This window comes from Podarcis muralis, chromosome 1 (genome assembly GCF_964188315.1).
Source record: "Podarcis muralis chromosome 1, rPodMur119.hap1.1, whole genome shotgun sequence".
Lineage (NCBI taxonomy): Eukaryota > Metazoa > Chordata > Lepidosauria > Squamata > Lacertidae > Podarcis > Podarcis muralis.
The window spans coordinates 124657203-124681418 of NC_135655.1; the positions used below are offsets into that span (position 1 = coordinate 124657203).

Consider the following 24216-nt stretch of genomic DNA (forward strand, 5'->3'; position numbering starts at 1 on the left):
GAACATGGACTACTAATAAAACAGAATTTTGAATGATTTTAAAAAATCAAAGCAGTTGTGATAAAGAATATGAATCATCACCAGCTTTATGAGCGAGCTTAAGGGTCTAACGGGAAATAAAGCGTATGTGTAGTAATAGTCTAGCAATGTTGCACTCAGTTACCAAACATAAAAAAGCAAGAAAAGTGTTTTCAAAGAACCACTTCATGCCATTTTAAGGACATTTCTTTTTGAATATAAAGGTCACTATATCCCACTGCTTCTGTCATGCTGAACCAGCTTCCTCTTTGACAGCACTATCCATCTTGGTTAACACAGTTGCTTAACATGTTGTGAGCTAACATGTGGAACATTCTGAATTAAGCAGCCAAGGCATCATTCTTGGCATCTACAAAGGGAAGGAGATCCCAGGAAAGGGTGCTTTATGGAGGTATGCAGCTTCATTCACTGACCCACACACTTGCTGAGCATTTCACTAGGGGAAGTATATGGGAACTCATGTGGAGGAAGAGAGATTGACTTAAATAGGCTACTGCCTGTTTCATCCTTAGGAAACAGTAGCTAGGCTAACAGGTTAAACATTTATTTTCTTGGCTTGCATATTTTGTATCTGTCATGGTCCAGAGATTGCTCTGTGTTAATCCAGATGCTTCTACGCACATTGGAGTGACTTAGAAAAAATACTTGGAGGTAAGGCTAAGTGCTGCATTTTATTCTGGGGCCTAATGTTAGTATTGCCACCACATCACACTTTTAAAAACATTTTACTTCTAGCCATCCTCTGTGAAGCATCTGTGCAGTCACCTGCTGTGAGTTTCTGCAGAATTTGCTTACCATATAAGCTGACTTTCCAACTCACCATCTATCTGTAAATGGACTGTATGCTATTTTTTCCATGGACAAATGCCTTTCAAAATTTCAGTACCTTTTTTTGAATGAGGTGTGGAGTTGAGAGAATAGAAACTCAGGTGATATGACTGAGCTGCTGGGTTAAGAAGGGAAGATATTTCAGTTTTGATACTTGGTTTGTGGTCATAGGCAAACTGCTTGTCTCAGTCTTTCCCAGAAGGCAGTTTCTGGTAGGCTGGTGCCAAACATCTCTCTGGGAAGTTTACAAGCAGAAGATGAGGTCAACAATATTCCCATGTTGATTTTCACCAATATCTGGTATTTATGAGTGTATTGGGGAAAGGTTCTCAATAACTGAGTTCATGTTTGTGTCCGTCCTTGGCGTCTCTAGATGGGGGTGGGCAAGACTTTAGTCTGAAATTCTGGAGAGCCCCTGCCAGTCAAGATAGACAGTACTGAATGAGATGGACCAATGGTATGACGCAGTATAAGGCTTTCCCTATATTCCTACATTGCCTCTGAGCTATCAGCACTGACAGGAAATGTCTCCATTGACAGTTTAGATGTCTCAATAGACAGAATTTGAATGGTGCAGGGGAGAGGATCCAATAATTAGGTGGGAAGTTGTGGTGGACTTGGCAGTGTGAGTGAGACTGGCACCTTCACCTCTTGGAGGGGTGTCCTGATTTTTGTTCTACTTGCCTGCAGGTAAAGGATAATATAGCTATTCAGACAGTACTAATGGGAATGTTTAAGGTCAGGTGTCTGATGTTTCTATCTAGGCAGAAATTAAATGTGGATTTAAGTGACTCAGTGAAGAGTTTTTGCTATCCCAAGCAATTGTGCTTATCTCTGTAGGAAAGTCTGCTTCACATATTATGAAATTCCTGGATGGAAGACACATCTGAATAGGAATTATCATTATCTACTTTGATGCAGGCTGTCACATACAAAGGTTATACAGGGTGAGTCCTTTAAAAGAGGCCCCGTGGATACAGAATACACATGTTCCACAGGGCCTCTTTTAAAAGACTCACCCTGTATATGCAAGTAGTACATACAGCTGTTGAGAACGTCTTGCAGGCTACACACTGAATACATAATAAACCCCCTGCTTCTCCCCTGAGAAGAGGGGCCGCAGTGGTTGTCCATGGAGCTGTGTACTCTGGTCCATGAAGCTGGTCCATGCATGTAGAATCAGGCTTTCAAGGACATGGGTGGATCAGAAGTGAGAGGGCATAAACTGGATACACACTCCAATGTGCATTTGAGTGCAGATGCTCTCTAACCACATTACAGTATTTTCAATGGATAAACATCTCTGCAAGGATGCATATTTAGATATGCATCCCGTTTTAGCCCGTTCCTGATCCAGGTAAAGAGATCAGCACTTGGATGTCCATTTCCAATGCAGATCTCCTTCGTTGGACTGGAGTGAGGTGTGGGGTAAAGAAGGAAGCTGAAAGGGGATTAATGCATCTTCTTTATGCCCTGGCTCACTTTCCCCTGACTGTGTGGGGTTTTTAATGAGTTCACATTTATAAATAGAAAGGCAATATTTTAAAATTAAAATTAAGAAACAGAAGGCAGCATTGTATTTTGATATACCAGATTTTTCATTCGTTTGCCCCATTTTAATAGGGAGGGAGAAGAGAGATAGGCTGTAATGGAATAATATAAGAAGAAAGGAGCAAAATAAACCATGAAATGTTTTCATGGGGCTACATTTGTATATTTTATTTCTTAGATTATTTTGTATGTCTTTATGTTATATTCTCCTTCCTCCCAGTGTTAGGGTAAAGGGTTAAACTTCACACCATTTTCCTTTTCATCCTGTTATAGCTGCTTAGAAAAAATGCCCTGAACTGGCATTGGAACCAGAGTTTCTTCCAATCTAGTCCAGGAATGGGGAGCCTGTGTCCCTCCAGATGTTCTTGGACTACAGCTTCTATATACAGTACCTGATAATTGACCATGCTGTCTGGGGCCGTTGGAGTTCGACAACAGCTGGAGAGCCACAGCTACCCCACCCTGCCCTGATTTTGCAATAGCAAAGAGCTCAATGTCTTTGGATAATTGTTCATGTACAGGAAAAAGAATCTGAGAGATGGAGAATGAGTCTGGGGGAAAATGTGTGAGTGCTTCAGCATACTGCAGTCATTTTTATTTACACAATAACACTACGACCGGAGCCTGGATAAAGAAATTGTATCTCAAGTGGCATCTGAAAGACTAATCCATGAAAGCCTATGACATTATAACTTTGTTAGAATTCACTTCATCAGATGCAAATGAAGTCTAGTCTATGAAAGCTCTTGCCATAATAAACTTTGCTCTCTGGAAATTATATCTCAAGTGTTAACCATGTAATGCAAGCAGTTGATAGAGCAGGGATCCCTCCCCCCCAGATCAACAAGGGTACTGTTGTTAAATCCCTTTATTTTTGTTTACACTGTTTTCATTTTAGTATCAAATGAACACTGATTGAAGAGTCACCTTTATTAACATCCTGTCTAGTCAAGTAATGGTTTAAAAACACTCAGTCACTCTTCAGTAGCACATACACCCACTTCTGTTTTCCAGCACAACCAGAGTTGTTGATGGTCAAACAAAGATAGAAAATCATTTCAGGAAAAATCATAGAGCCATTTACAAACAATCTCATAAGTTCCCATTCAGCCTCATTGAATGTTGCAGGTGTCCTTGTATCTATTTTACTGCAAGATTATACTTGACATCTATGTATTTGTTGGTGCAGAAGAGAAAATTTTAAGTTGTGACTTTTTCTTTATCATAAAATCAGTTTATAATGTTAAAATAAATTCTTGTTGAAGTATCTTTGATTATTCATGTGCTGTTTACAAGATCTTTGTTATAGCCCCAACCATTGGCCAGCAAAGGAGCAGCTGCTTCAGTGCTTGTGTCCCTCTTCCTTCCCCATTCCCTTTTCCTTTTGGATTTTCTGTTTATTAGACTGTGACCCTGCTGGTAGGAACTATCTTATTTTCTAATATATGTACACTGCTTAGACAATTTTGGGCCTTTTTTATAAATTTAGTAAAAGACAATATTTAAGTTGAATTTATTATTTAATAATTATAAAGTTTTCTCAACTAAGAAAAAATATTTTTTCCTATCCTGCATACACCTGAGTAGTATAAGTAATTCACACTGCAATCCTATTTAGAAGTCAGCTGCATTGACTTCAGTGGGACTTGATCCCAGCCAGATAAGTGTGTATAGGATTAGAGACTCACAATAAACCGGCAATTTATGTGTGATTGACTTACATGATTGTAGCTTTGTACGGGTGGTGGAAAAATACATACCGTATTTTTCTGTCTATAAGACGCCCCCCGTGTATAAGATGCCTCCTATTTTTGGAGGCTCCGATTTAAGAAAATAAGGGGAGATAAGCCCCCATGTATAAGATGCCCCCAAATTCTAGACATTTTTTTTAGGAAATAAACATACACGGAAAAATACGGTAAATAAATAAATGGAGAGCTGAGGGAAACAGTTGGAGGGGGCTGTCAAAAATCTTGTGTGACCTTCCCAGAGTTCGGTAAGGAAGGTGGAGGGCTTAAAAAGCTCTTTATGCACTGTGTTTCCCTACTGCAGAGTTTTAAAACTCTCCTCCACCTTGCTTACTGGGCGCTGGGAAGTTCGCATAAGCTTCTTGAAGGCTGTCGGATGCTCCTGTGAGCCTTCCAGAGGCCTTCTGCAACCTTCCCAGAGCTCAGCAAACAAGGGATAGTCATGTGGGGGGTGGTTCCAGGGGTCCTTCTGACTCCAATTTTGCCTTTGCACATGACCCCCCCCCCCCAAATATAACCCCTGTGTAGCTTGCGGGCCTCCTGTATTTGTGTTTGAGCAGCTTAAAGCCGAGCAACTGACAGGCATTTAACCTATGCTTTTCTTTTCCACTTGGCTTCTCTGCTGTAGCAAAACAGTATATAGTTCACTCACTATATATTTATAACATATACTCATCTGTATGTTGGGTAGGTTCTTACTATAAACTTAAACACAATTTTTGCGAAGTCTGCCCAACTGACTTCTATGAAATTTATTGACAAGCATGCTTAAAAAAACACTGACCACTACCCACTACCCCTGCAAACTGATGCATTAATTGACGTTTGTAATAATGCACCCTGGATGGAAGGTGTCAAGTGGGTAATCCATTTAAAATTACAATACTAATACTAATAAATTTCTGATATAATCCACGAAATTAACCTTGTGTATTTGATCTTAACAATAGGTACTACATTTTTTGGGGTTTTTTTTGAAATTGAGAGATTTCTCATGCTGATCTTGTGCTGAACACCAGATTAGTATATTAAATACATGCATATTTAAAACACATTTCCCTGACAGATTGCTTAAAAATAGTTGGATGGCTTAGAATTTTAAGATAAACTTACTACTTTAAATATCTTTGTACACTTGATAGTATGGGAAAAGGTTGGTCTCGCACTGGGGAAAATAATGTCTTAATACTGTTCAGCTACCATATTTTCTGCTCATTATATTTTCATGTTAATTGTACATTATTCTTACTCAAATGAGTTCAGAGAAGTTTTAACATAGTAGTTTGGCCAGGGCCAGCATGTTGCTATATAATTTTAAGCTCTGAAGTTTTGTATGTGTGCTATAATTTTAAGTGATAGTGTGTGTTAATTCTGGTATCTGGGCATATCTGTTTTCCAAAGCATTACTCCTGCACACAGTCATAGAAAGCAGTGCACAAGGGCTAACGACAACTACTATTCACTCTATCACAATACTTTTGGTCAGTTGTTTGTTTTTTTTTGTACGCATGAGGTTGAAATGTGTGTGCCATTCATGACTCTTAACTTTGTCTCCTCCCCTCCCTTTGCATATTTTGTTTTCGTAATATATAAATATATTTATATATTTGAGAGCCAGTGTGGTGTAGTGGTTAAGAGCGGTAGTTTCATAATCTGGGGAACCGGGTTCAAGTCTCTGCTCCTCCACATGCAGCTGCTGGGTGACCTTGGGCCAGTCACACTTCTTTGAAGTCTCTCAGCCCCACTCACCTCACAGAGTGTTTGTTGTGGGGGAGGAAGGGAAAGGAGAATGTTGGCCGCTTTGAGACTCCTTAAAGGGAGTGAAAGGCGGGATTTCAAATCCAATTTTTTTAAAATAAAAATCATAATATATTTATTGCATAAGCATGGTTGGCGGAGTTCTCCTTCAGCTCCAGACAAAATTCATTAGTGGACTAGAATCATAGAATCATAGAGTTGGAAGAGACCACAAGGGCCATCGAGTCCAACCCCCTGCCAAAACTAAGTAGTAGATACTTCCTACTTCCCAATGGAAACCCATGCTAAATATGTTGTTCATCCCAACAACCATTAACAGTGTGTTGTTTTTCCAAGTCTGTAGCTTTTCAGCACCCTGTGTGAATTGTGTGAAATACTTGCGAGAGAAATGGTGAGGGAAAATGTTTATTTTTAACATTATCTGGCAGAGATCAACTTCTGGGCAAAGAGGGCTTGCCAAGTCACAAACTGAGTAATAGAGACAATCTTAAAATTTTACTATTACTTAATTTTTTTAAGGCTTGAAATAAATTATTAAACTATACACTGTTTAGTTGAAAGTAAAATCGTTTTAGCAAGCAGTTGCAATTCAATCCCCCCCCCCCCCCGCATGCAAGTCACATGCATTTAGTGTTTCATCCTTATAAATAAATAGGTAATTTGGCAGTAACCTGTAATGTTGTTACAATAAGAGTGGCATTGAAAAACATTATTTGTGAAGCATTTTGAGATTCTGGTTTTAAAAAAAACCATACACATACACATATTCTAGTCCACAAAAGTTTATGCCATAATAAAATTTGTTCTAATTTAGAGCTAAAGAGCAAGTTTTCCCTGGGAATGGAGTGGAGCAGGGGAAAACCACCTGGACCATCCCTAGAAATCACGGGTCAAGTGGAAAACCACTCAGACCAGCACTTTCTAGGCATGGGATAAGTAGAAGTGTGGGTGAGCCCCAACCCTGCAATCCAAACCCCTTTACTCCGGGATGGGTGTGTGTTGGATTGGGTGGCAATTAGCCTGTGGAAAACCCCTACATGTGTTCTGGGGGAGAGTCTGAGCCAGTCCAGGGTCCACTGGATGCTCAGCAGGCCCCACTGCCATCACAAGATAGCACTAGGCTTGAAATAGGAGCATGCTCCACCCATGCCTTTTGCCCTGTTCTGTATTAGTGATGGGACTATGGATGTGGTGGTTTGGTTGATGGGGCTACAAATGTGATTATTTGGCTCCTGATTTATTGACATGTATCTATAGAACACAGCTTATTAAAACATGCTTTCTGTTTTCAGCTTTGTATTCTTTAAGGTAAAGGTACCCCTGCCCGTACGGGCCAGTCTTGACAGACTCTAGGGTTGTGCGCCCATCTCACTTAAGAGGCCAGGGGCCAGCGCTGTCCGGAGACACTTCCGGGTCACGTGGCCAGCGTGACAAAGCCGCATCTGGTGAGCCAGCGCAGCACACGGAAACGCCGTTTACCTTCCCGCCAGTAAGCGGTCCCTATTTATCTACTTGCACCCGGAGGTGCTTTCGAACTGCTAGGTTGGCAGGCGCTGGGACCGAGCTGTATTCTTTAGGTGTACACTTATAAGTGTGGTGTGTAAAGTAGACTTGTGATTGTCCTTTTGTGCAGACTCTCCACCCCAGAAAACTGAATCATTGTGTGGGTCTAAAGGCCCATGTTCAGCAAAACAAGTAGAGTAGTATCTCGGACGTTTAAAAAATGCAAGTATTTAGCAGAAGACTTTCAAATGGTTCGTAAATAGGCAGCTTGATTCACTTTGTTTAATTTCTTAACAAGATGATTATAGAAGGAAAAGTCACTATGCACTTTAAAAGTCATGTGACTTTGTGATGCCATATGATGTCAGTACACTGCAATGCCTGGCTTTCTAAAATTTGAGGGAGACCACCTCTGTAACTCTCATATGAAGAATGGAGTATTTATTCATGCATTCTAAACAACAGCATAAAATATTCCACAAACCTTAAAATGGGACCACATGATTGCTTCTGGATAAGCAGTGCACAGCACCACCAAGGCAGGTATAGTGGTTTATAGAATCACATTTATTTTGCTTATGATACATTTTTAGGATACAAGTTTTAGGGTGGTCTTTTTGTTGTTTTTTGCTAATTCTTTCTGTAGGGAGTGACTGAAGGTAAGTGTGAATAACTTGTTGCAACAACAAAAGCAATATGTAACTTCTTTCACCCTGAAACTCCATTGTAGATAAGGAGTAGCTTCGCAATTGGGTTTGCAGGATTTTTGTGAATGACTGAAGAGAAGCCAAACAGTGCTTTGTTTATAAAGCTCAAATAGTTGACTTCGTCAATACTGGGCTATTTGAATGATGGGAGGGAGGAGGATAAAGCAAACTGAGACACTAGTTCTTAAATGTAGGTCTTTTAAGGACCAGCTGGAATGAAAAGAGTTCAAGGAGAAGAGGAGCAAAAAGGTCCTGGTCTCTCAGCACAGCTGATGGAGAGGCTCTGCAGTCCCATCTCTCCGTCTGTTATAGCCAGATAGAATGGCTGCTCATTCATATCTCCAGAATTCTTCTTTCTCCCCCTTTTGTTATCACTCCAAGTACAGTGGTACCTCAGGTTACATACGCTTCAGGTTACATACGCTTCAGGTTACTTACGCTTCAGGTTACATACGCTTCAGGTTACATACTCCGCTAACCCAGAAATAGTGCTTCAGGTTAAGAACTTTGCTTCAGGATGAGAACAGAAATCAGGCTCCGGCAGCGCAGCAGCAGCAGGAGGACCCATTAGCTAAAGTGGTGCTTCAGGTTAAGAACAGTTTCAGGTTAAGTACGGACCTCTGGAACGAATTAAGTACTTAACCTGAGGTACCACTGTATGTTGTTGATGGATGCATTGCCCATCTCATCCATTCTCCATTGCATGGGGACATTTCTCATCAACTAAATGGTCATGATTTCAAATAAAATGCCTTGAATTGATTGTATTAACATCTGAGTTCAGATGCATACGAGCAAAAGGGGGGGGAAAAGTCCTTCGGGATTTTGGAGCAATGAAGTCTCCTCCTTTAGTATTTTTCTTCAACATATGCCTTACTGTTAGAAGTGATTACCTTGGCTCCTTGGAGGGTACGGTCGGTGTGTGTATGTATGCTTAATTTATATGTCATGAAGTTGTAGTTTGCAGAGGAGAAATGCATTTTAAAGAAGTACTTTTTTTGAACGGCAGCCAATTCAATTTGGAATATTGCTTATTACAATTAACCAGACAGATTCTGCTTGTTTCTGTCACTGAATCTTGCCCCTCCCAGAGTTGGAATTTTGGTGTTCTCTGTTTGAGCTAGATGCAGACCAGATCCATATGTGAGTTAGAGCAAAGATCTCCCTCTTTATACCAGAGCTTAACATTTTCCTTTCCACGGTCCACCCCCCAGGGGCATCCATATCCATCTCTTACTTTACGAGCAATTTTCAACCATTATTTAGAAAAAAAGATTGATTTCAATGATACATTTTAATGAAATTTACCACTTGTACTTCAAATGCTTGCGCGCTTCCCACAGGCATCTGGTGGACTATTGTGAGAACTGGATGCTTCAGTAGGTGGGTCATTGACTTGATCTAGCAGGCCCCTTCTTATGTTCTTACATAGGTCCTGACCAAAAGTGCATATCAATTGCTACATGGAACCATTAAAATGTTTTTAGTTTAAAATTAAATGCACATTTTAACAATAGTCAAAACAAAAAAAATTCCTTCCAGTAGCACCTTAAAGACCAACTAAGTTAGTTCTTGGTATGAGCTTTCGTGTGCATGCACACTTCTTCAGATACCAATTATTATTATTATTATTATTATTATTATTATTATTATATTTCCATGCATGCACACGAAAGCTCATACCAAGAACTAACTTAGTTGGTCTTTAAGGTGCTACTGGAAGGAATTTTTTTTGTTTTGACTATGGCAGACCAACACGGCTACCTATCTGTAACATTTTAACAATAGTTTTTGTTTCATTCATTAATTAAATATATATATTTTACCCTGCCATTTTGAAAAAAAGAATGTTTTTGAGGTGGCTTAAAAATAGTAAAAGTAAATAGTAACAGAGTAATCCTAACTGGGGCCAGTGACAATCATAGCAGGGGAGTCATCACTGCATCCAAATCCCTGTCCTCCTCCTGCCAGTAGAGCAGAACTTAGAGGGGATGGTTTTATGCCAATTTTTGTGGTGCCAGCTCCAGGATGGGCACAGCTGAAGCCCTTGTGGGGATCCACAAGTCTTCAGAGCCGACAGATCCAAAGCCTCTGGCACCCTGTCCCCAAATAACCGATTATGGGGCTTTGTGTAGGTTATTGTTGGTGGGAGGACTACCAACAGTAGCTTGCCGCCCACTTGTGTAGAGGTTAGACTTTCACCTCAGTGGACTGCACCCCCCCCCCCACCAGTGGAGGCTGGTAAGGAGGCAACTGTGTAGCTTTCTACCCTTCCTCCACTGTCTCTGAGAGCCAGTGTGGTGTAGTGGTTAGGAGCGGTAGACTCATAATCTGGGGAACCAGGTTCGTGTCTCCATTCCTCCACATGCAGCTGCTGGGTGACCTTGGGCTAGTCGCACTTCTTTGAAGTCTCTCAGCCCCACTCACCTCCATAGAGTGTTTGTTGTGGGAGAGGAAGGGAAAGGAGAATGTTAGCTGCTTTGAGACTCCTTCGGGTAGTGATAAAGCGGGATATCAAATCCAAACTCTTCTTCTTCTTCTCTAGCATCAATATTAGCGGATTAGGATTTCAGCCGAAAGCATCCAATAAACTACAGCAAAACAAAACACCAGGAAGGCATTAAAAAGTGCAACAAGGCATTTAAACTTGGAGCATACAATTTAAAAGAGATAAAATCAATCGGCTAAACCTCAGATTCTAAAATGGCAACTAATAAAAGAAAGATGCATTACAAATTTTCAAAACCAGGTTGAATAATATAATTTATATTTGCATGAACTCAGGAGTAGGAAATGGGTGTATAGAACAATATGGAGACTTCCAAAGATGGGGTGCCACTATGGAGAAGGCTTGCTTTACTGTCATTGCCTGGCTAACCTCCCCACAGGTAGTGGTGCCTTGCATAATGGGTGGGGTCATATTGGAAAAGGGGATCCTTGAGGTGTCCTGGTTTCAAACTGTGTACAGCTTTATAGCCAAATACCAACATTTTGAATTGTGCCCAGAAATGCATGGGAAACCTGTGTGATTCTTTTAAAAGTGGTGAGATTGTTCCATGTAACCCAAGTCTCAAAATAGAGTCTGAAATATCAATTGTGTTGCCTCTATATCTGGGCCAATATTCTGTCTGTTCTTTGGGAAAAAACCTTTGAAATTAAATAACTGCTCCTAAAATAATCAGCTTCAGAAAGTTTTATTTAATTCTTGGACTAATTGTGTTCTCTTCATAGAGTTTTTATTAATTCAGTCTAGTTACTTAGATTAGATTAATTTAATATAATCTCTGAGTTAGGGCTCTGTCATAATATTTCCCAAATGTGAAGCGGCATCTATTACATGAGACTAATCTTCATGCAACAAAACGCAAAACTTCTATATAAAGTTACACGGCACTGAACTGAGACTGATAGTATATATTATTATACATTGGTTGAAGGGGATGGAGGAAAATAATGCAATCTTATATACATGCCTACTCAGGAGTAAGCACCATTGAGTTTACTATTAGCTAAATGCATATTTGATTGCAACCTAAGTCATATATCAGATAAAAGCAGCAATGTTAAGCACTTCACATTCCCATTCCTATGTGGAGATTACAAGAATTGAGTGCAAGACCTTCTGTATGATCTGTGGTCCTAGGTGTTATATATGTTCACAGAATATTAACATGAGCAGGCTACTCTGTTCTCTTCAGCTTTGTGTTACTGTCAAATGAGCATTTTCTTTAAATAAAGGAAATAGAGCTATGTGGGAACCACATGCAAACCAGAACTCAGCTTTCTTACTGCTTCAGAACTAGTTTTACCACAGCAGAACTGTGTTGGGTTTCTCGGCGGGCTGTTCATTCAGCTCATGGGTCAATTTGTGTGGGATTGTGGGAATAGTTCACTCTGTTAATGACATGGAGATGTTGCAGCCTGCATAGCTAAGCCAATTTTTCTGTAGCTTTCTTCTTGGTACCTAGGGGTAACAGCTATATTAGGAGATTTATTTGAAGTGGAAAGTCAATGAGACCACAATCGGACTATAACTCAGAACTTACAACAGGACCTCTCTTGCATGGACTGACAAAGTTGTCTAGGAGAAGAAGGCTTTGGTTCTGCTCAAGTCTCACTGTTTACAATAGGAAGGGAGGAGGTGTCAAAAGAGAATCACATGCCTATGCATGCACACAGCCCTCTGCGCTATTACAATCATGATAAACATCATCTTAAAATTTGCTGCTTTGATTATGACGCGCAAATGTGTCTGTAATACGCCCCTTTAGCACATGAGCTGCCTGCTGGCCTGTATCTATGTGTGTCATTATTTAAGTTGTGATCCATTAATAAAAGAGAAAATACAGAGAAGGAAACTATTTTGTAGTAGCACTGACCTGTTTGAGCAATATGGCAAGCCCTTTCCTTATTGTTTGTATTTAAATCTCTTCTGAAGTTTATAACATGATAACTTATCATGCCGACACATGTTGTCACAAGCAATCTTTAGCCAATTTGGCAGCAATTCTATCTTTTATTGAAATTTGGATCAGAAATGAACTCCGATAGAATTCTTCTAGAAGACAAAAAACAAATGTTAAGTTTGGGATGCTTAACCAAGTGAAGGGCCTAGTTTAGGCCTATTGATTCATAATAAAACTGATGGTTCTAGTGGAGAATGACATGTTTTTAATTCTTAGAATTTAAGTTCTACTCAATAACATTGAGCCTATATATATAAGTGTATACTTTAGAACAGCGATTTAGTGATTGGAAGAGAACCGAAGTTCCCAGTCCAGCAAAGCTAAAAGTATCCAGGAAATGAATGCTAAATACTTATCCTGCAACTGAAGGTCACCCTTCTGTTCTGTTCATAAATTGAAGCCTCCGAGTCAAGCACATTGGTTAAAGTGTAATTCACTATGTGTGGTTTTCCAGGTGATTTGTAGGTGCATATGTCACTGTTATCACATTGTTTATTCCTGTTTGTCCACTGAACTATTTATTACAGTAGACCTGAGGCTTATGTGGTGAATGTGGGGTGGGGATGGCTCCTTTTGTATTGACATTAACATAGTAATTTGCAGCACACAATAAACATAATCATAAATCAATGCGCTGGTGAGCATAATGCTTTCCTTGGAGAGATATTATGAGGTTTAATTAATTAATGTTGGTAAAGTGTTTCGAGATCCTCTGTTCCAAAGCAGTTTGGAACAGCAAAGCAGTATTGAAGTAAAACCTTGCCATCTATTCTTACCTTATCATCAGGGCCGGCCCTATGATAAGGCAGAGTGAGGCAGCTGCCTCTGGTGGCAGATGCTGAGGTGCAGAGAGGGGACAGAGCGATGAGTGCCATGTAGCCTGCCTGGTACCTCCTATGGTAGCCTGCTGCCCTAAAGTACAGTACAGTAGAAGATACTGCCCTACTTTCACCAGTATTGCAATAAGATTCAACTACCAGTGAAATTGGCTTCTGTACATGCTGGGGGAGGCTGACATCTTGTCCTTTGCCTCAGGCAGCAAAATATATTGAGCTGGCCCTGCTTATCATGCAGACAGTGCCATATGCAGAATTATACAAGTGCAGATGCTTTGTAGCGTTCATTCAGTTGCTACACAAGTGCTAAACTGTATCGGGTGCCTCGCTGAGAACTAATGGCACTTTAAGTGCAGCAAGAACCTTTGTGGCAGTTCATGAGTGTAGGTGAAGGGAGTTGATACTAACCCTTGCTTTCCTGATCGGCAACACCTGAGCCAGGCAGTATAGATTTATTATTTGCTATGCATTTTATAGTATGTAATCAACCTGCTAGAACTGTGAGCGCTTTAACTGATATAATGAACATTAGTTAGTTTTTGTACCATTTGGTGTAGTATTGCCATGTAGTGGCTGCTGGTTATGTTGACATGTGATTCTTTTAGAATCAGAGGTGCCATCTTGCACCTAAGATTGGGGGGCCCTGGCATGTGACGTTGCATCATTGGGAGAAGGCCGAACACGGAGCTCAGCATGGATTGGCTTCCTCTCGCATGCTCAGGAGAAGCTGGCATAGGAGTATTATCTTAAAAGGTAAAGGGGCCCCTGACCATTAGGTCCAGTCGTGGCCGACTCTGGGGTTGCAGCGCTCATCTCGCTTTATTGGCCGAGGGAGCCGGTGTACAGCTTCTGGGTCATGTGGCCAGCGTGACAAAGCCGCTTCTGGCGAACCAGAGCAGTGCACGGAAACGCCGTTTACCTTCCCGCCGGAGTGGTACCTATTTATCTACTTGCACTTTGACATGCTTTCGAACTGCTAGGTTGGCAGGATATCTTAAAAGATGTCAAAATAAAACCTTACAAAGGAAATCAACTACAGAGTATCCTTTGTACATTATTTATAGAAGCAACAACACCTTTTGGGGTGTTCAGGTTATTACAGAAAGCATAATCTTCTTTTATAGCATATCTAGAGCCATGTAATTGAATGCTGCACTTACTGAACCACATTTATGTTATTTATTTATTTATGAATTCCATTTTACAGCAAACACATTCAAAAGTTAGTTCCCCAAAGAGAATTTAATATTAATCTTAAGAACTTTCACAGGTATGTTACTTTTGCAAGGGAAACACAACAACATAATCAATGGGAACACTTAAAATGAAGTGTACTACTATGACTTAAGCAAAAGTTTAAAACAGAGAAGACTAGCCTAAACCTGTACAACAGCAGGATACAATCTGCTTATCTTTCAAATTTGAAATGGCAAGATACCCTAAAATATCACTTGTATATTCTTCTGCTAAGATAAAGTCTTAGACTGAAGACATGCGATCGTCTGCCAGAGAGCATGGATTTGTACTTTCCTTAGCCTTCCAGGGCCAAGTAAACTATTGCCCCATGATACAGGAAACCTATGATGATTGGTTTTAGAAGCATCACTTCTAGGAAAGAAGACTAGCAAGTCCTTTTCTGACTTGAGCAGGTGATGCCTCCTGTTGATGACTGCCTCTTTCATTTCAAAAGCAAGGTTTTTTTGTGTGCCTGAAAAGGTTATAGGGTGGGGGGGAAACATTCCTAACCCTCATATTTTTTCTCGCTCTTCTTGTGAGCCCTTGAAAGGTCTGTCAGATACTTTAAAAGATATGCAAGTAAAGCCTGTAAACCAGAACTGAAAACCAGCGAGCTAATCACTAATCACATAGCACTGGCTGAAGGAACAGTATGCATTTTCAGTACTGTAACAAAGAGAGAGGACTTGAAGCAGGTGTTAATGCGCAAAAAGCACTGAGCGTTATGGTAACACCTGTGTTTCTGTACTGTTAGCCAATACAATTTCTTCTTCATTTGTAAGGCAGAAGAGGAAAAGCACTGGTAGCAACAGAAACTAGCATTATGTCTTCTGCATTGCTTTTGTGCTAATTTCATGAAACAGCTCTTAGTTCTGAAACTTTCACTGCTTGTCCGTCCCCCCCCCCCCAGTGTTGTTGCTTTAAACTTTATGGATAATATTGCCACAGAAATTCCTTTTATTGACTTACGAGAAAAGCCTATTGAGTCATATAACCACAGAGGCTCTACATATTATTATCCACATTAATAATAATAATAATAATAATAATAATAATAATAATAATAATAATAATAATAATACTACACTATGTATTTTAAATATAGGAAGTCAGGTGTCTTCCAGCACTACACAGTTTTATGATTCTTTGTAGAACTTTTTAAAAGATTGTGTTGCTTACTCTAGCAAACTAGCAAACATAAAAAGTAAAATAGCTCGAATAATTAGGAAGTCAATTAGTTGATATTTATAATGTAACAAGTGCATAGATATGTCACTCCCTTGGTTCTATCTCATTTTAAATGTAGTGCACGCTTTTATTACAGAAGATGTTATTGTTTCTTCTGTCCTGTTAAAAGTCAAGCTCAAACCTATATTTTACCCAGTAAAGTATATGGATTTATTTCAAGCTAAGCTTTATAATTCCAATAAGAAATTGAAACCTTCAATTTATCTATACACTTGTCTTATCCTATTTATTAATTTGTTTGTATAGGCTATGTCCCATATTCTTTTTTAAAAATAATTTTTCATGAGAAGTTTTCAAAATAAAATACAATAAAAGACAAACTAATCTGGAGAAAATAAATAAGAAGCAAGAATAAGAAAAAAAGAAGAAAATAAAAAGAAGTAATAAAATAAAATAAATACAAGGTCCTCTATCACAATTATATCTTAACGCTTATCCCACACACAGAAGAGTGAACCCTCCCAGCTCTTGCCTGGGAGCTTCCCCCTCTTCCCCCAGCATCCCATTCTGGAGATCCTCTCTTCTCTGCTCCTTACGCAGGGCCCTTCATCTACTATGCTTCATATTCTTGTTGGCCATGCACCAGTTGAGGGTGGCTACATCTTTAAAAGATCTTTACTAGGTAATATTCCCTTCAGATATCTAAGTGTGTTGCTAAGGGATCATTAGATAGGTGGCAGACAATACCATAATTTCTTGATCTTTGGTCAGGTTCATTTCCCCCCCCCCCCCCAACATTCATCTTTATTAAAATATATTCATCTTGCTTGATTATTACCTACTAGAATAAGAAAGTACTCTGTAATCTATGCTTAGGATAATATTTTATTCTTTTGCTAATTATGCTATTTTAAATGTGCATTTTATATTTGACTTTCTTTAGTAATGTTTTCTTTTGAAATCTTTAAGATGTTTTTTTTTTGTTAACTTTGCTGCACTAAATGTGCACTCCGTAGCTGACCTCTTTAGTTATGCTTTATTTTCAAATCTTTAAGATAATAGTTTAGCTCCCTGCTAATTATGTTGCTTTGAACATACACTTCGTATTTTACTTTCTTCAGTAATGTTTTATTCTGGGTTGTTTTATTTGATGTTTCAGTGTAGGTTGTGAACCACGTTGAGATGTTTTTCTTAAAAATTTAAAGCAGTATAGAAATGAAATGAATGATGATAATAATAATAGTAGTAGTAGTATACACCCTTAGCAGTCATAAATGAAGCATATACACATATTACATTATTACAGTTGTGTTTTCTGTATTTCTTACTGCCCTAACAAGATACAGAGGCCTTTCTTCCATAGTCATGTTGAGTTATGAAAATGCTATAGTTGTCTGTAGTCCAGACCTTTAACATGTACAGAGCAGACCACATGTCACACTCACCGAGATGGCTTTCTGATTTACTTGGCAGATCTTCCTCAGTCTCATAGTGTAAACAATGTCTTTGGGAAAATTGGGTATGAAAACACTGGAGGGTTCGCAGTGCCAAGTGTTTCATATAAGTAGAAAGGGCTCTTGTATCACTATTTTTTGGTCCTCAAAGTAGGTCATTTTGGAGCATTTGCAAGTGGCACTGTGCTGGCTGTTTTTTGGGTGGTGGGTAGGAAGAGAAGCTAAAAGCCAGTTTGAGGATTCTTTCACCTGTATGTGAATAAGTTCTGTGCTAGGAAATGATGCCCTTTAAGAAAAGCAGGCTTTATGTTGGCAAATGGAATATGGTATAAAGAGCCAGCTCAGAAGACATACGGTATTGTGAATGAGTTTTGTGTGTTATTGTGCAGGATCAGAGTCTAGGCACTATTTATACCATAGCATATTCAGCACCAGATTGTGAAACCTTAGTACTGGAACAGTGGCATGATTTTAATGTTTTGTTCTCTTTATGCCTGTTTTAAACACTTTATGTCAAGCAAGAGATACTTGTTTTTCTTCTCCTTAGCAGTCCTTCCAGGAGAGTTTTGACCCTCAAATACCAAGGAGTTTATTCCAAAGCATTTTGTTATGAGGTGCCTGTTAATTTAGCCTTCTATGTCAATGGAATGTGCTGAACTATATCCCAGTTTTGTTCTTCTTAATTTTGTTGTTTCTGAAATGTCATAATTAGCAACCTTTTGTTCCAGTTTTATACAGGAGCGAGTAAAAACATTCCTGAACTATTAACATTTTACTGATCTCTCCCCAGAATCTTAGTGCTGGCCATCACAACTGGGATGCTTTCAGTTTTTTCCTGGTTGTGAGGCAGATTGACTGCTATTGAGTTGACTAAGGCGGGCTACTGCTCCCTGCTTGCACTGGTCTGTCTCTGATTAACAGTGGCATGAAGCAGAATTGGTACAGGAGCAGCAGGGACCAGTACTCGAGTTTGTGGCTGTTTCTGATGGCATTGTTATACACACATTTTTCTTTTTTTCTTTTACCCACTTAAGTCTAGAGAGTCTAACATGTCTAAAGTGATATCCCGATTTCTTGAAGAGGAAAAATCAGGATATCACTTTAGACACGTTAGACTCTCCAGACCTAAGTGGGTAAGCGAGATGTGTGGGGTAAGGTCTGTAACTAATTGGAAGAAGGAAACTTCTATGGACAGGCTCACAGATAACACACTGTTATGTGTATGAGCTAGAACTAGCGTAATCAAAATCTTGGGCTCATGTATTTTCCCTTCCCTCTTTGTCCCACGTGGCTGGGGAAGAAAGATGTCTGCAGCATTTACTTTCAGTTTCGAAGTATCCTGACTTAGCATTGCATACTGTCAGAGCTGCCCTAGGTCCCAGCTCACAAAGGACCAACGCCAGTTCGTTGTTATATAAAACAGTCTTTATTGAAGCTCAGTTTCTTTTTCACAGCCGCGGCGCGCAGCTCTACGTCTCAAACTCTAGACCGCCGAAGCTCCGTCTGAGTCTCCTCCCCCCAGACACCAGTTTAAGACTCTAGCCTTGCTCCACCTCTTCCTCTGCTCTCTTCTCCTCTGGGCCCGCCTGTCCGCTGGGGTCTCGCCTCTCCTAGACTCTTCTGACGCTGAGTCTCCTGAGTCCTCCCCCTCCCTCCGGCGGGCTTTAGGACCTGGTTCCCCATCCTGGTTTCCTGCTGTGCCGCGCGCCTGTACATTCGAACTTGGCGCGCGCGCCCAGCCGGCCACCTTCCTCCTGACCGTTACACTGCTCCTGTCACTGCTTCCCCCTTCGGGGAGGCTAGCTGCACCTGACTCTCCCTCCGTTCCCTCACTCTGCGATGGAGGCGTGGCCACCTCTAACTCATCCTCTCTCCCTCCTGGAGGAGAAGCTGGCCCTGATACATGTGACTCTTCCCCCTCACTACGCTCTGGTGGAGGAGCTGGTCCTGCTCTCCCGCTGCTGCTTTAGGAGTCCCCGCTGGCCCCTTGCTTCTGGTGTGTCCCCCCTGGGACCCCCCTTGCCCTGGCCATCGGCGCCCCCCTCTGGGAATCTTCTGATTCGCTGGAGAGACTCATGGAATCTCTCGGGCCGCTTTCATACTCCCCTATGCTGCCCTCAGATTCTTCCCCTTCGCTCTCCATCCCCTCTCTCCCCTGTGTCTCTGCTCCTGAGCCCCTGACACATACGAACTAGAGACTGTGGTTTAACATAAACTTTGGCCAGTTTCTAAACAAGCCATCTACAAACAATGGCTTTTGAAATTTGCTTGTTTAACTAGCCAGATTTTGTTTGAAACTTTAATCTTTGGTTTGTTTGTAATGACAGGCCAGGATACTTTGAAAATGGAAGTGAACATTGCAAGGATCTATGGATCTACACATGAAGAGCGGTATACAGATTAACGATCTATCTGTCTAACTAACTAACTAAATTTCTCCTGACCAGGCACGAGAGAGGGAAGCTGGTGCACGAGCCCAGGGCTTCACTCTGGCTTGTTCTAGCTCATGCATAGTTAGCATTATATACAAACTAGCCCAATATAGTAGTAAGCCTCAACTCCCTGAACAAATAATTGGATGACTTGGTAAACTGCAAATATACATTCATTTGTGTGTTCCATTCTTTCATTTCAGGTATAATCAAACTCGGGAAGTGGAATCCTCTTCCGCTCAGTTATGTAACAGATACACCTGATGCTACAGTTGCTGATATGTTACAAGATGTCTATCATGTTGTGACATTGAAAATTCAATTACAAAGGTGGGTATTTCTGAGCATCTGCCCTCCTCTGAGCTGCTCCGCCGATCACAGCATTACTACTGAGATTAGCACATCCTGTCTTTATTAATTTCTGGGCTTTTGTTGAAATGCAAAGCAAAATGCAGGAAGAGTGCTTCACCTGGCAGCTCTTCCTGGCCAATATTCTAACTGTTTTGATATGATATTGGAGTACAGACAGGCTCAGTCAATCATTTAAAGAGCTTTTCCTCTAAGCAGTTCCCAGTTTAGTAGTTCCTCCAGGCCTGATCAAATACGTAGCACATTATATCAGTCAAATAAATCCTTTTTTATGTTTCTTAGACTCATTCAGAAATTCAGAGCTAGAATTTGGACTGTAAGACTTGAGTCATGTTGACTTTTGCTGAAAGCACAATGGCAGAGAGCTAATTTCAATCAGAGGTAGGGCATGTGATAAGTAATTGTTCCAGGTTCAGGCTACAGTCCTGCATTCAGTTATCTTTGCTCAATCCTATTCGGTTCAGAATGTAGCTGGAGGAAATAGCTACACCATGGGAGGGAATGCTCACATTAAAAACCTGAAAGACACAAGCATGGGATTCTAACTTGTGTCTTGCGTCACAGAGCTTTATAGCTCTTGCATGTAAAGAGCAGTGATCCTTGCAGGTGATGTTTTCCATCTGTTTTAGTCTTCTGTTCTCTGTTTTCACAGTTGTTCAAAGTTGGAAGACTTGCCAGCAGAGCAGTGGAACCATGCCACAGTCCGCAATGCCTTAAAGGAGTTGCTCAAAGAGATGAATCAGAGCACGTTAGCCAAAGAATGCCCTCTCTCTCAGGTCAGTGCTTCTATCAGTGGCAGAGGTACTCATCTTTATGAAATCCTAAATTTGTATCACAACACACACAGATACATTTCGGGGGGGGGGGGATATTGCATCCTAAAAAAAAGTTGCAGGGATTGTAAGGACAGGACCATAGGCAGGTGTGGTGGTAGAGTGAAAAGAGTATAAGCCGGAAGATAATTGCTCTCATCACTGTTATTTGGACTCCATCCCATGTTTGGATTTGAAGCATGTGTTGCCTTTTTTGCCTTTAACCTTTCTTCCTGCTTGTTGTGTTCTTAACCTCATCCCATGCAGCCAGCATGTGCCTAGCTATCTTTGGTATCGACATTATGATTGAAGATATAGGATATAAAATTTCAAACAGGGGGGTATTTCCTCTAAACATTAAAAAACACAAATAAAAGGTGTAAGTTAGCATTGTCAGTGTTTATAAATTAAAATCAAATCACGAATATATTGTCACTCATACACCATGCACTGATTCACCAAGATTAAAAACATTCCAGTTTGCATTGTAAACAATGTATATGTGCCAATAGTTGTGGACAGGATTAGTAAAATAGAAGCTTTTGTGATTTTGCGGCTAACCAAAGGGGGAGGGAAAAGGAAAGTCAGTAGGGTACAAATGCACTGGAAGGAGCACCAGATTGGCTTCCCCAGCTCATTTGCCTTGTCCTACTAGGACTAATTTCAGATCTTGGAAACAAAGTTGGGTCAAGCAAAAGCTAACAGGCAAATCCGAAGGTCAAAGTTCGCAAGGCATACAAGCAAGGTGGGTAGCACACTAGATAACTGAGTAGAGCCCAGGCTGGAAGTTAGACAAAGCAGGGTTGAATGTGGCTTCTGTGTATAGCAAACTCCGACTGAACCTCAGTGGAACCATGGTTCCACTGAGCAGCTAAGCTCCACTCCTGATAAGCAGATCTAGTCTATTTTAGAAATGGTGGGCTCTGTGGCATAGAGGAGGTCATGTTTCTACTATGATCTCCAACCTGGAGTCCCTGCATTCTGAAGATAGCATTGTGGCAGCCTTAGAAAGGCACTGGTATCATAGGGTCCTCTAATGTTGTAACCCTATATCAGGTGGAGATGTCAAAGGCTGGTTCTGAGGACAAATTACTTCCTGGTCCAACATGTCCTCAGTATCCATGAGGATTAAGGGTCAGAGCCCTGAGTCATGATACAAGGTATGACACGATCCACTTAGCCTCTGAAGTGGAATTCAGTGTTGTGTTTATGAGCACCACCTTTTTGTTCACTGTTGAATCTGAATTCTTTAACAATGCAGAATGAAACACAGTTCCCAGATGTTTTCTCCACAGACATGGTAGATCAGCTGCATATTGTATCAGTCAGTTCAGCACAAAACAGAGTAAACAAGTAAATCAGTGTAGATTGGCCCTGTCCCATCCTGTGGAACTAAGCATACACTGTGAAGGATTAATATATGTAACAATGGCACTGATGAAGGCACTCTTCTTGTTTTACAATGTTAGTTTCCCCTTCCCACTTCTTTGTTGTGACTCATGTAGTGCAAAAATTGGGATGTTTTAGATAAGCTGTCTGTTGCCATCATCTGCCTCTGCCTCTAACACAATCCCTTCTCCCAAATCAGTTTTAAGAAAATATTGTGCCAAATGTGAAATGTCATTACAACCCCCTTGTGATTAATATATTATTGACAGCAGCAAATTACAGAGCTGTCTCCTAGGAGTGAAACTGCAGAGTAAATGCTGCTGTTTATTAATGTGCTCACAATGCATCAAGTATTCCTCTGTAGAGAAGTGAAAGGAGGCAGCACAGGGAGTCCCTTTCCCACTGGTGACAGTTTTCTATCTCTTGTTCTAGTGCATGAGCTTTACTTCCAGTTCAGATGGAGATTCAGATTACCATTAAAGGAAAAAAATGTGAACTCTTGATTTGCGTTTTTAAGAAACCCTCTCCATTAGATGTATTTTGTATCTGTAGCTTGGTTGCTCTTAATATTAGGCTGTTAATAGAACCACAGGAAATCACCTTAACCAAGGATGGAATTGTATTATCCAGCCATGTCCTGCTTACTAAAAACTGTGTAAATTACTTCAAACTTGTTCACGTGGTTTGCTTTCCTCCAAAGAGTTAATTCTTTTGAAGAGCAGGGTATAAATACCTAACTACATTTTAAACAATTAAAAAATAAATAAAGCTTGCACCTTTTGTTCTAAGGAACTCTGGCTGAGGATTCAGCTAGATGTAATGGCTGATTTTTAGCTCCAATGACTGCCTTGTTCATGTATAAAGGGGAAGGTGTGTATGTACAGTAGATATAGTTTTAACAGCAATAGGGGTGTGTGCCTTAATTTCTTATGGTTCATCAGCCAAACTCATATTTTGCCCATCCTGGTAAATGTGCGAGATTGTGATGCCTATGGTGATTGACCAGAAGGAAGTGGGGATGGAAAACATTCAGCTGCCACCACCCACATGTGCATTTGCATGATAAAATCATATATATGTAGATATGTATACAAAGTCAGCTTCATGTCTTGTTGACACTAAGATCAGGCTATATATTACAAATTTACCACTATTATAGTAGGTAGTGGCTTGGAAATTATGTAATGCGTGGGACTGGCTAAGAGCTTTGAAGCAGCTTACTGATAAAAACTGATTCAGTTAATTAATAGTCAGATGCCATATCTGTGATCTCTGGAACCTAGGGCAAGCCTTACCACAAGATAATGTGAAACAAAGCAATTATTGAGATGAGACATCATTTTTCTCCCTCCAATTTTCATTTTAATAGCACCAAAGTAGCATGCCTAAAGGGAGTAGGGTGTTCTTTTTCTAACTCTTCCTTCAGGTGTGAACATTTATTAGATGATAATGGCAGAGCCCCAACTTTCATCACTCAGAGAAATCATTTTTCAAAACAAAGATATTCCACTTTGTGAGGGGGATAAAACATCCACAGCCTTGATTCAGATGATATAACCATGATTTAGAATGACTGTGAAAAAGCCACAGTGAGTTTTGCCAGTCCTACTTATCTCTACGTTATGTGTGAGAGGATGGGGGATAAAGCTTCTGCTTTCACTTTAGAACAAGCTACAGTTTTATGTTACATTCATAACTTGTAGAAGCATGGTTTTCTTTAGCTAAAGGTAACTCATTACAATGTCAGACCACAGTATGACACGACGTCTTTTAACTAACTGGTTGAAACAAATCACAGTTCCCTGAGTTTTCACTTAATGGAGAATTGTGATTTGTCAGTGTAGCTACAGGCTTCACCTAGTTCATATGTGATCAGCTCAACTGAACCACAGTATCCACA

At 40.3% G+C, this 24216-nt stretch overlaps 1 protein-coding gene and 1 long non-coding RNA gene across 5 annotated transcripts in view; both read left to right on the top strand.

Annotated features, from left to right (window-relative positions):
- The window catches only part of SATB2 (SATB homeobox 2), a 134880-nt gene that overhangs the window by 42141 nt on the left and 68523 nt on the right, over positions 1-24216 (top strand). For all 4 annotated transcript variants that reach the window (XM_077917774.1, XM_077917778.1, XM_028751604.2 and 1 more), the window contains exons 4-5: positions 19950-20076; positions 20768-20891. In XM_077917774.1, coding sequence (XP_077773900.1) covers positions 19950-20076; positions 20768-20891 — 251 coding nt within the window. The remainder of the gene's footprint in view (positions 1-19949; positions 20077-20767; positions 20892-24216) is intronic.
- On the top strand, positions 7572-8937 carry LOC144328362 (uncharacterized). Its single transcript, XR_013393547.1, has 2 exons — positions 7572-8547; positions 8580-8937. It is a non-coding gene; the product is annotated as an uncharacterized LOC144328362 (long non-coding RNA).